General features: G+C 41.7%; 1 protein-coding gene across 1 annotated transcript; it reads right to left on the minus strand.

Moving 5' to 3' along the window:
• Window positions 1–424: 424 nt before the first annotated feature.
• On the minus strand, window positions 425–11,883 carry LOC134074479 (L-amino-acid oxidase-like). Its single transcript, XM_062530449.1, has 8 exons — window positions 11,857–11,883; window positions 9,831–9,886; window positions 8,671–8,900; window positions 7,190–7,302; window positions 6,877–7,081; window positions 5,548–5,616; window positions 4,964–5,100; window positions 425–3,267 (listed from the first exon to the last, which is right to left on the minus strand). Exons 2-8 carry the CDS (start codon window positions 9,859–9,861, stop codon window positions 2,472–2,474), a joined length of 1,581 nt encoding a protein of 526 aa, XP_062386433.1. The 5' UTR covers window positions 9,862–9,886; window positions 11,857–11,883; the 3' UTR covers window positions 425–2,471.
• Window positions 11,884–13,266: the final 1,383 nt, after the last annotated feature.

Here is a 13,266-nt window from a genome sequence, read left to right on the forward strand (position 1 = left end):
AAAGTGGGGAAGAGAGAAGTAAGAGATCCACGTGACGTGAAAACTTCGCGGGCAGCCATGGCAGCGTCACTCCTTGGTTTACTATTCGATTGTAAGGATTTACTCCCACCTGTTAGTGTGTTCCTGTTACTTGTCTTCTGCATCTGAATGAATGGATTATTACGTTCGGAGAGCTACCAACATGGCGGCAATATTCCTAGAATGCAACGCATGTGCCCGAGCCCTCTTGGTCTGCTACATTTAAAACCATTGTCTGAATCATGCATTAAAGCAAACTATGAACTACCATCACAAACCAATTACCTTGATGCTACATGGTGTTTGTGTTACAGTTTCAGTACAAATAGAGGAACACAGACAAAAGGGCACTTTTGTGTGAGTTCCATAATGACAGGAGGCATAATGACAGGTTACATGTTTTTATTAGGGCCCGAGCACCGAGGTGCGGCCGCTGAAGCTGAAAAAAAAAAAAAGAATGGCTGAATTTATTTAGCATGTACACCGGTTGCACATGAATGAAATGTCTTAGTTTTACTAGATTGATTCATGCTGTGATAACCCAATTTGATCTAGTGGTTTCAGTGTAATCGATTAAGTGATATTTAAGTATTTATGTAATTTCAACGTCATTATCGGGAAAATACCTTCGGGGTGAAACTGGTTCGCCCTGTCGGTACTTATTTTCCCAATAATGAGCAGCGTTCTATACATTAACCCTTACATATGTCTATCTCCACGTTTCACGATTGGCCAGCACCATCCCAACACCAAAAACATGCACAGATCTGAGCTAAAAGCCTAGTTTTACAAATGTTTCAAGTGCTATCGCAGTACCACTTAATTTAATACCCCAAGTTAAGGCTTTGTGCAGCCTTGATATGTCCAGATAGCCTAGATATGTCTAACTGCTTCTTAGGATACCAGAGGCGGACAATCCGGACATCCCGGGTTCAGAGAGTAAAAGTCAGGATCGTCCGGGTTCACGCAGGCTATGGGCCCTCTTGACTAGTTTTACCCAAGCTAGTAGACAACTCTGCACAGTCTCCCCTACTATGGTCCAGCCTGCCTCAGGAACATCCTCCAAAGAGAGACCTGCACAGAATGGAGAATGCCGTACAGAGAATGACTCCTGCAGAGACTATTCTGTGGAGACCTGAACAGAAAGCCGCAAACAAACCTTCAACATGGGTGCATCGAACACAAAAAATTTATTCCAGCAAAATAACTGCAGGTGCTGTTAGAGGTGCACGGGGCAGAGGGAAGCAGTGAGGGAAAACAAAACAAATATGTGACCCTGTAAAGCGTAACCAGTCGTTTCGGTGTTATTTATTAAATTAAGTTATTGTGCTCACGTGAACGGCCATAAACTAAGCTTTCCAACTATATGTGTATCGAGGGTATTACACAAACTATCGCTAAGATAATCGCATCCAAAGTTGACATGGTTCTCCTGTCACGATATGCCAGAAGAGGAGAAATCACCTTTTTAAGCGGCGCGTGCACAACGGGAATGACAGCAAATGTGTTGAATCTTCGCCGGGTTTAACAGTCAAAACGTATGTTTTTCCGTGAAATGCGTTCACGATATGAAACTGTAGACTGTATACAATCGAATTATGCGAAAACGTGAAATTCAACATTTTAACCCGGAAGTTTGTTATTGCTGTTTTTCTCAAAATAACGTTGTGCGCAAAACGACTGATTTCGCTTTGAACGGTCACATATGTGGCATGAGATACCTACTAGTATCGCTAACCTTTCCTTTAAAGGAATACGCCACCCCCAGGTGAAATTGGGTCACTCCCCACAGTTCCTAGAGTTGGATGAGTGAGCCAAAGTGTTTTGTAGTCGACCCAGCCACTGTCCTAAGCTAGAAACGGCCAGGTTAGCTTTAGCTTAGTCGTTGTATTCTGGCGTGTCCAGCTAGCATGTCGTTGCAAAAGTGAATCAAATAACTCAAGATTTTTTATATTTATTTATCGTAACCTGTACATTCACATCGAGTACAAATATCAATGCAAGTTAACACGAAGGGATTTAATGTAACTAGACCAATTTAGATTTGTAACTATTTTCGGGCATAGCACTGGCAAAGCACCGCTGCCAGGCGCAAAGACACCACGCAGCATCTGAAAACCCTCAACTTTTCTAGATTAGGACAGTGGCTGAGTTGGCTACAAAACGCTTTGGCTCACTCATCCAACTCTAGGGACTGCGGGGAGTGACCCAATTTCACCTGGGGGTGGCGTATTCCTTTAAGTTTAAATAAAATTATATTCACGCAGTGATGGTTGAAAAAGGAAAAGAAAAGGCATAAGAAAACAGAATGTGACTGACATATTTCCTACAATTAACCAAAGCAAAAAGGAATAATTCATTTGGAAAGTAGGCTACAGCCATTTTCAGAGAGAGCTCTGTGAGACCACAAAAAAGTTTTAAGAAAGAAAAGGATTATAGCTCAACTAAATACTCTAAAGCTCGTCTCGGACTCCATGTCCAACAGACTCGCCTTCCTGTGCCGCTAGGCTGATGTTCTTCGCCGCCCTGATTGCCGATTTCATCGACGACTCGATCCAGGCGTGAGGGAAAGCCGTGTGCTCCCCGGCGAAGTGCACCCTGCCTTCGCTCCGGAACAACTCCTTGGCGTACTCCAAGTGTTGGTACGGCGTGAACAGCGCGAAGGCGCCCAAGCTGTAAGGATCCGCACTCCAGCGCTTCACCAGCACGCCCGTGCAGAGAGGCCTGATATAGTCGCCGTGGATCTGCGCCAAATCTGTCAGGGCCAGCTCTTTGAGGTCCTCGTCGCTCGCGCCCAGGAAGAGGAGGGACTCATCTGACCAGGTGTAGGAAGCCAGCAGGACGCCAATCTTCTCGTTTCCAGGGAAACTGTGGCTGGGGTAGTAGATGTAACGAGAGGGTCGGTCTGTGATGCTCTTTCCTCCACGGATGCCATCCTTCTCCCAGAACTTCTCGCTGAAGGTGAGGAGGATTTTAGTCGAGCTGTCGTAGTGGACTGTCCTCAGGACTTCCATCTTTGGAATGGACAGAGGTGGATCGAAGTCCATGAAAAGAGCTGCTTTGGCTGTGGTTGTGACGAGGACAAAGTCGGCATGAAGGTCAGGCTGATAATCATTCTGAAATGAGACAACGACCCCATCTTCTGACTGGCTGATACGTTTGACCTTGGTGTTCAGGTAAATAGGGACACGAATGTTTTCTGCCAAAGCTTTGGGAAGCAGGTCCGACCCACCTTTCACTTCAAAGTACCTTCAAAACAAAAAGACCATTAGTTTATATATAACTGTAGTTAGTTGTTGCATGCACTCTTGCCAAACAGTCAATGAATTAAAAGAGGTAAAACTTAACAAGTTTATGTTTAAAGGAACACGCCAACGTTTTTTCATATTAAACTACGTTATTCCCTTAACTAAGACGAGTTGATACATATCTCTCGTGTTTCAATGCGTGCACTCAATGGCTCTGGCGCGGGGCGCTACTTTGATACCACTTACAGTAGCTAGCCCAGTTCATTTATTAGGATCCAAACAGAGATGAAAGGCGTATTCACACCTGCCTTGTTTAGTTCGATTAAAACGAACTCAAGTTTGTTTCTTGCTTGGTTCGGACCTTTTTGACTGGAGTGAATACAATCACTCGAACTCTGGTGCGGACCAAACAAGCGGGCCGAGACCCAGCTGAGGAGGTGGTCTCGGAGCGGTTCCTATCGAACCCTGGTGCGGTTCGTTTATGGTGTGAAAGCAGCCCGACCTCGATCCGACCAGTTGCAGAAATCTACCTTTTTTGGATTTGACGAGCTCCCGTAGTTTTTGCGCATTATGGGAAATGTAGGATAGCTCCGTGACGCACAACAGCTGTAAGCAGCAGTGGGCTAACGCTTTTTTGGCAACAATAATTTAGATTTTGCATCTCCTACCCGTTCCGTCTTCCGTATGCCTGCTGTTAGCATGTTGGACACACATGAGAGCTCCTCTCAGCTGTTTTACTGCATGTCTTCGTTGTTGCAAAATTACGAGCATGATATTGTTAAACTCATGTTGCATCAAACGGTCTTGACGCTCAAGCACTTCTGCAAAGCTGTAACTGTATAAACTATATTGCTAGGATAATAACGAGTACAGTATGCAAACGTAGTATTTACGTGGGCCAACTTTGACTCTGGCTTCCTATTCTTCACCCCGCCTACACGTTTATGTGTTACGATTTCGTAACTGCCCTATAGCAACAGGAGATCCTACTGATTCCAATGGCGTATATAATGTCTCTGTGTAATTAGCGGTAATCACAAGATTCTTTTTTTTAAATCACATCAAATTTCTGCATTTTTTCATACCTCCCCATTTCCACCACTACAAAATAATTTATTTTTCATATCAGAAGTTGTATTAAGACCCTGTGCTTGTCATACTGTATAGCCATGGCAGATGCTATGCCATTTCAGGACCCAAAATAGCAACAGAAAGAACACTTACAGTCACTTTACTCTCTTGTTCTGACTTTTGATCTTGAATCTCTGTTCTTGGCCAGTTGTTAATATTGTTAATTAAATCAATGTAACAAGTAGGCTACAGCCTATTTCACAGTTTTCTTCAACTGGGCCTTTAGCCCAAATGTTTCTTTAAGGTTCTAGGGCCTTTAGCCCAGTCTGTTAGGCCTAAGTAGGCCATCACACTGGTCTGGTTCATGTTGTTTTAATGTATTCCATTTGTGAATTAGAAAAAAGTAGCCTAGGCCTATAGGTTATCGCTTGAAAGAATGATTACATTAAAATAGTTTTTGAACCAACACATCCTAAAAACTGATTTTTTTTTTCACCGCACAAATGTGAAATGTCGGAAAATTAGAGTTCCTGCACTTATTTTTCCCCACTTCAAGCACATCCAACCAGCCTCACAACCGCAGATCACAAAAGGAAGGGGGGGGGAGGTGTCAAGTAACACCTTACTTGATGTTGTCTCCAATGTCAGACTGGTCGTAGATCATCTCAGTCAGTGCTGTGTACATTAGGCTTTGCTCATTGAGCAGGTCTCCAATCATCCTGATGGCCTCTGAACTCAGTCCCCCCTCTTCTTTCAGGTACTCCTATTAGACAAACAGTGAACATATGTGCAGTCAGGGTGGACAAGGAAGAAGGCTCAGCATTGGTTCAAGAAACAAAATAATTTGTGGTGGAGGAACTTCTGCTTCAACTGATCACACAATTCAAAATCAATTCTGATCACCAGATCCATTTTCCTGTTGACCAGAGGTGCATTTTCCAAAACCATAGTTGCTAACCTGTTAGCAACTTAGTTGGTTGGTACTGGGAAATTGCATTGCAACCAACAATAGTTGCTAACTTATATAGTTTGGGGAAACGCACCCCAGATCGGCCAGAAGCTGGGTTCTGCTCAAGGTCGTCCCCAATTGTTTTCGTATGCACTCTTTTAAATAGTCTAGGATACTCTCATAAATTGTCAATGGTGCAACAGGCTATACTATACATAACATTTAAGTTAATAATTGATTCACATTGACATTGAACTTTACCTTCACAGAATAGCGGTCAAATCTTTCCAGTGCAGCTCTACAGCCATTCGCCTCCACCTCGTCTTTCACCTACAGAAATACAACATAAAGAACCCTGACAAAGGTGCAGTGCCGGTTCAGACCTCCACGGGTCCCTAGGCAAAATCCTGCTAAGGGGCCCTCCTTACTACCTGAACCCTGAGGGCCAAAATATAACCATTTCTATATATATATACTGTTATGTCACATAATATATATATATATATATATATATATATATATATTATGTGACATAACAGTGCTCCTAATACAATCATCCCAAAACAGAAATTACCAAATATAATGTTTTTCCCCATAAAGGACCTTCACAGCAAATGTAAATATAATGTATAAATGGACAATAAAACTACGGTTTTGATACTCAGAAATGTGTGGTTTTACATGTGAAGTGATGCAGTTCTTTTTTGTAAGGGTCTAGACTGTTCTTCACCTGTGTGTCTGCAGTAGGCTACGAGCCAAAGACATACTGAACTGGCTCCCCTGATTCCCTTCAATATTTTACGATATGTATCTATTACCCATGCGGCACAGCAAATCAAAGTTAATAGGCCTAAAGGCTACTTTCCATTTTGCATACGTTCAGTTGTAAAGCTCGACTAAAATATTGTAAACCCATAAACAATTCCCATTTAAATGTATGGGAAGAGTGAAATCACAGATTAGTTTCGACTTGTTCTCGCATGTGTCTGCTGAAAAAACTGTTTCATCCCGAGCTGCACGTTATCATGAGCGCATTTAAAGAAGCGGGTTTTGTTTTTCTTCTTTTAATGTAGCCAGTCGCCGCATTCAAAATCGGAACACGGGATTATGCAGTATATCACAACTTTGCCATGACTGGGAAAGGCTGGCAAGCAAGCCGCAGACAGATTCACTTCAGATTCAGGGGATTCACTTCCTTGTGTGGTCGACCTAAGCTAGGTCAGCAACATGCGCTGGAGAGATGTAGACATCAAACCATGAAATGAAAGTTTACCCGACTGCTGTTCCTGCTTTTCATTCTCGTTAAGTTTCTTTTTTCGGATTGACATTCATCTTCTTAATGTAGCTTATGAAACACTGTCGCTGTGTCTGCATATGCCTACCTGTCTGTCACTAACTTGGCTCAAGGGAAGACAGAGGAGGGGGCCTTCATTTACTTGCGGGGCCCTACGCAACTTGTGTAGTGTGCGTATACAGTAGGGAGAACCGGCCCTGCAAAGGTGTTTTCACCGTCTTCACTGTTTCCTATAGTCATTGTTTTTTACCTGCTAATGTCTGCCAGTAGCACTCTTCTCTCCCATGTAGACTTACCTTCTGTAACGCCTGTTGGAGCAGCTGGTCAGCGGTTTTATACTTCTCGTTTGGTGACACATTGTAATTCAGGACGTTTGGGTTCTCGTTGACCACACGGGTCTTCCGTGGTGGTCCTCCATTCACCAGGTAATAGGTTTCGTTGTCATTCATGATGAATTCTTTCAACTTGAGGTTCAGGTGATCAGCAAGCCAGAGAACAATACTGTTGAGAAGTAGAGTTAGTTTGAGACTGTGTAGTCCACCAAGGCAACAGACTAAATCACTGTAATCAGGAAAAGCGATATTATTCTAAAAGAAGGTTTATACTCACAGGTGAAAACTTGGTATCCTCATGGCTCCCAGTTCAGCATACCAGCCCTCTTCCTCATTCCTGTAGGTCTCCACCCGTCCTCCAACTCTCCCACTGGCTTCTAATATGGTCACCTTTAAACAACACGGCATGAAGAGTTAGCTACAACACCTCTAATATGGTCACCTTTAAACAACACGGCATGAAGAGTTAGTTACAACACCTTTAAACATCACGGCACAAAGGGTTAGTTACAACACCTCTAATATGGTCACCTTTAAACAACACGGCACAAAGGGTTAGTTATAACACCTTTAAACAACATGGCATGAAGAGTTAGTTATAACCTTTAAACAACACGGCATGAAGAGTTATACAACACTTTTAAACAACACTGCATGAAGAGTTAGTTACAACACCTTTAAACAACACGGCATGAAGAGTTTGTTACAACACCTCTAATACGGTCACCTTTAAACAACACGGCACAAAGGGTTAGTTACAACACCTTTAAACAACACGGCATGAAGAGTTATACAACACCTTTAAACAACACGGCATGAAGAGTTTGTTACAACACCTTTAAACAACACGGCATGAAGAGTTAGTTACAACACCTTTAACAACACGGCATGAAGGGTCAGTTACAACACCTTTAAACAACACGGCATGAAGAGTTAGTTACAACACCTTTAAACAACATGGCATGAAGAGTTAGTTACAACACCTCTAATATGGTCACCTTTAAACAACACGGCATGAAGAGTTAGTTACAACACCTCTAATATGGTCACCTTTAAACAACACGGCATGAAGAGTTAGTTACAACACCTCTAATACGGTCACCTTTAAATAACACGGCACAAAGGGTTAGTTACAACACCTTTAAACAACACGGCATGAAGACTTTGTTACAACACCTTTAAACAACACGGCATGAAGAGTTATACAACACCTTTAAACAACACAGTACAACTCCTCTAATATGGTCACCATTAAACACACAGCATCAAGAGTTAGTTACAACACCTTTAAACAACACGGCATGAAGAGTTTGTTACAACACCTCTAATATGGTCACCTTTAACAACACAGCATGAAGAGTTAGTTACAACACCTCTGATATGGTCACCTTTAAACAACACAGCATGAAGAGTTAGTTACAACACCTCTGATATGGTCACCTTTAAACAACACGGCATGAAGAGTTAGTTACAACACCTCTAATATGGTCACCTTTAAACAACACGGCATGAAGAGTTAGTTACAACACCTTTAACAACACAGCATGAAGAGTTAGTTACAACACCTTTAACAACACGCCATGAATAGTTAATTATAATACCTTTAACCCTCTAACCGCCCAAGGCGCCGTACGGCGACAAGCAACATCACTGATTAAAACAGACGGTAGATCCGAGTAGGGTGACAAATCGCCTTTGTACTCTCCACCACTAGTTGGCAGACATCCAGAGCTTCGATTCAAGCCCAAATTCGCATACCTTATGTCCTGCATCTTTCAGTAACTTGGCGGCCGTTAGGCCAGCCATGCCGGCTCCAACGATGGCAACATGATGAGGTGTTTGTGTGGCGGGGAGGCCGTTCTGCATGGTCTCAAATAGCTCGTTATAGTCAGTGTCATTCAGACAATCCTTTAGATGTTCTTTGAGGCTGATGGCAGCAGAGTAGCTGTGTCTGTGGCTCATGGGAAACAAGACCATGCTGACCACAACTGTGAACACGACAATGGAAAAAACACAAGACATTATCCCTTACTTAATATACAGAATTATAACCAGTGTTGGAGGCAATTGACAATTTAATAATGACAATGAATGGCATAATGACAATTTAATTTGTAGGATTAGACAAACAAAACACAGACGGTCGATGATTGAACATTTTTTAACCAGAATCAGATTCTCCAAACCGCTGGACTATAGAACAGAAAACCAATATCCCATTCCACACGTGCCTCACTACTCTAGGGGCATGTTCAATATCCCATTCCACACGTGCCTCACTACTCTAGGGGCATGTTCGATATCCCATTCCACACGTGCCTCACTACTCTAGGGGCATGTTCGATATCCCATTCCACACGTGCCTCCCTACTCTAGGGGCATGTTCGATATCCCATTCCACACGTGCCTCACTACTCTAGGGGCATGTTCGATATCCCATTCCACACGTGCCTCCCTACTCTAGGGCATGTTCAATATCCCATTCCACACGTGCCTCCCTACTCTAGGGGCATGTTCAATATCCCATTTCATGAGCCCCATGTTCATGCCCCCAAAGTGTAGCACTTTAGCTGCCTGGCAGCTCTAGCATGGGCGGTGGGTGGTCCTGACGTTTGGGAAGGCTTAGGCTGTACTTATATACACAGTGCAAGGGTGGAACTGCAATTAACTATAGGCAAGAGTCTCAGAAACAATAATATCCGCAATGATAATGATCAATTAATCATGATCACAATTATTTTCACAATTTTCCAGCCTCCATTACGCGCCGCCCATGAGCACTAGCTGTTGGCTGCAGCAACTCGAGCTAGGTAGTACCGACAGTGCAGACCCATGTTAATAAAAACAGACCCATGTTAAAAAAATTGAATTCTCCTTTAATCAAATTAGACAGTACAATGCAAGTACAACATACTCACACAATGTCCATTTCATAGCACAAAGCTCCATTTGGGCAAGTTTGTCTTCGTTTCTTCTTTGTTGGTACATATGAAGAGGAAAAGGAAAAATACCAGAGAAAATAAAAATGGATGACCCTTTCTGGTAACACATTTTGATGTGTCGCTGTTAAGGACCGTTCACACCAAGAACGATAACTATAACCATAACGATAAAAGTGTCCACACTGGCCAACGATAAGAAAAGTCTCTCCTCATGTTAATGAATGTGATGGCTAGAATATTATGGGTTCTGATTGGCTGTTAGCTTTTTATCGTTCTCAAAATCGCTCTGAAAGTGATCAACAACGATATCGTTCTTCATGTCGTTATCGTTATAGTTTAGGTGTGAACGTTGTCATTCATATTAACGAGAGCGATATTTGTTTATAGTTATCGTTATCGTTATCGTTCTTGGTGTGAACGGCCCTTCACAGTGTACAACCTGTGTAACAACATGTACTATCAGGTACTATCATTGTACTTGCATTATGTATTTGTGGGTAGTTGTTACATTGTAATACTGCTTTTACAAAAACTTTGCCAATTTGCCTACATTTTTCATCAGAGGCAAAGGGCTGACCTGAGACCTGTTGGATGGGGTAAATATGGTCATGATAGATTTGATAGTTAATTGGCATACTTAATAGGTTTATTCCACTGTATCAAAGAGTAACAAGGTTGTAGCAGCACAGCTGTTACATGTACACTGAAGACAATGAGGCCTTGACTGGAGCTAAGAATGGTTTGTACTGTATATCAAATCTATCATGACCAGATTTACCCCATCCAGCAGATCAGGATCAGAATATATCAGGTTTAGAGGGCGATTTTCAGCATACAATGTGCTCTATCAGGTTTAGAGTGTCCATGAGCAGGGATGGGTCAATATCTGTGCACAAGGTCAAATCCAGTGCAGAACTGAACAAGAGAATCAAAAGGCTATTGTAGGTATCTTGAGGTTCCAGTATGAGAAGCTTGATAAATACAGTATATTCAGCTAATAAGGAAATAGAATTGTTGACACAGTGAACTTCTCCCCACTGTGGAATGTAGGTGGGAATTCTAAGGAAGAGAATATTAACACACTCGACTCCTGGCCATGATGTAATTGTGGTTCATTGAAATACCAGTCATTTTTTTGCCTGCCTTCATCAGTGCTTTTCGCTCTATGAACTTGCACAGATAAACTTGCTCATCTTTACTTACAGTATTCTTCCCACGCAAGTAAAGGGCTTCGGACTACAGATGCTTCAAAATATACATTATTGCAAACTATTTTGAAATAAATAAAATGTCAAATACCCTCATTTTAAGTGTATCAAAAATAAACTACAAAATACAGTAGCCATGCTATGCATCAAAATAAAATGAAAAATGCAAAATTACATTTTAATGGGAGGATAAAATCACTTTGCAAACCTTCCATGTCTGTCTATTTAATCTATCCTTGCCTGTTACATCTCATAGCCTATCCCTATACTACAGTATACGAGAGATGTTCTCAAAACTACACATTACTCATCTCATAGCTTATCCCTATACTATACGAGAGATGTAATGTATGAAAGTTAGAATTGCTCTATCCTGATGTTGTTTGATGCTGATAGATAACATTTGATTCTGAGAGGAAATATATTTATTAATAGACAAATGATTATCTATGAAGAAACTTGAACTCCACTTGGGCGTTGTGCCTAACAACACGCTGTTCTGAATTGAGTGTAACCTACAGCTACTCAGAGCTTATTGCGTAAAGCAGCACCAGTCAGTGGCTATACATTTATTGCTTCACATTTGTTTTTAGAATATTTAGCAATATTTTAAACTACAAAAATACACACCTAACAGTATTCTGATGCATTAATACACAGCCATTTTCAACTTCAACCCAATAAAATACAAATGACAAAATATTTTGTATTTGAAAAACATACTTTAGATACATGTATCATAAGTACTACTCCTCCATGATCAAAACTGCTCTATCTTAAACCACAGTTCTTACCTTTTGAGGATCTTCAAGGACCATGTGTCACACTGTCCACAAATGACTGAACGTTCAGAACGTAATCGCTGAATGACATTACTGATGTTTTCGTCACAACTTCCTCCTTCCCAGCTCCACCTACCCTGCTTGCTTGTGCAAGGAGCATCTTACTCCAGGTTTTATACTGTATCAGGCAAGCTGAACTGTAATGAATACTTCATAGCCTCATTTTAAATGTATCAAAATAAGCTACAAAATACAGTAGCCATGTTATGTATCAAAATAAAATACTGTATTATTGTATTTTGAAAATCAGCCTTTGTATCCCAAACATTTAGCCTATTAAAACTAATGGCACAGTTACTGTAGAGGACAAAAGCCAGAGCAATATCATTATAAAGGTACAGTATGTCCATTGGTGTTGAATGGACACTGTAAGATTGTCAGTTGTTTGTTACCAAAATCAACATTTCCCATTCATAAATGTGGCCTCGCTCATGTTTATTACCACTACCACCAATTTGAAGCATTCCTATTGGCTCAGAAGTCCTCAACTGCGGTCAACAATATGCACCATTTAATTCAAACCTCTGCAACAGTTTCATCTCGTCGCAGATCTCTAGTGTAAATTGAGCATTATGTTTTTGATGTGCGATCGCTACATGTAGTTCTCTAGAGTTCAGGGACATTGTGGCGCAATGCATAGGAATACAGCTTGCAGTTGCAGAGCTTGGGCCCAGTGCATAGGAATACAGCTTGCAGTTGCAGAGCTTGGGGACAGTGCAAAGGAGTACTGCCTACCATTACGGAGCTCATGGTCATTGCAGGGGAGTACAGCTTGCCATTAGAGCTCAGTGTCATTGCAACGGGATAAAGCTTGCAGTTGCAGATGCTTGAGGGCAGTACCCAGGGATATAGGATTGGTGCAATGCATATGATTCACAAACAAGGGAAGCTTGTTTGACAAGATTGCTGGCCAGGGTCACGGAGTGCTCTGCTGGCAGGAGTCAAGCAGGATCCAAAGGCATCCCAAAGAATGCAACCAAATTGAAAAGACCGGTAATATCCTCACTGCCCTTATTCTATTCTTACGGTTTTTCTATGTAATTGAGTGTTGTACTTGAGAGCAAAGATTAACCGGAGTCAAATTTGTTGTTTGTTCACGCAGACCTGGCCAATAAAGCTGATTCTGATTCTGATCCTGATCTATTTCAATCGTGGTAATGGGTGTTAAATATTCCATAACCACTAGATGGCAGCATGCATGACGCAGGAAATAAAGTGGTTATGGAATATTTAACACCCATTACCACTTCTTTGATTGTTTGTTTTGGGGGGGTTAATGTATTAATTGTGCAGGACAGGTTTTTTTGTTTTTTTTTTGTGGTAGGAGAGAAAAAATAAACAAACAGCGGTTGGTAGCATAGA

Source organism: Sardina pilchardus, chromosome 1 (assembly GCF_963854185.1).
Source record: "Sardina pilchardus chromosome 1, fSarPil1.1, whole genome shotgun sequence".
Lineage (NCBI taxonomy): Eukaryota > Metazoa > Chordata > Actinopteri > Clupeiformes > Clupeidae > Sardina > Sardina pilchardus.

Excerpts from the sequence above, each read along its gene's own strand:
- LOC134074479 (XM_062530449.1), bottom strand. The coding sequence starts at position 9,861 with ATGGAGCTTTGTGCTATGAAATGGACATTGT. Across the intron at positions 7,082-7,189 it reads AGGATACCAAGTTTTCACCT|TATTGTTCTCTGGCTTGCTG; the intron begins GTGAGTATAAAC and ends ACTTCTCAACAG. Across the intron at positions 5,101-5,547 it reads TTGACCGCTATTCTGTGAAG|GAGTACCTGAAAGAAGAGGG; the intron begins GTAAAGTTCAAT and ends TTTGTCTAATAG.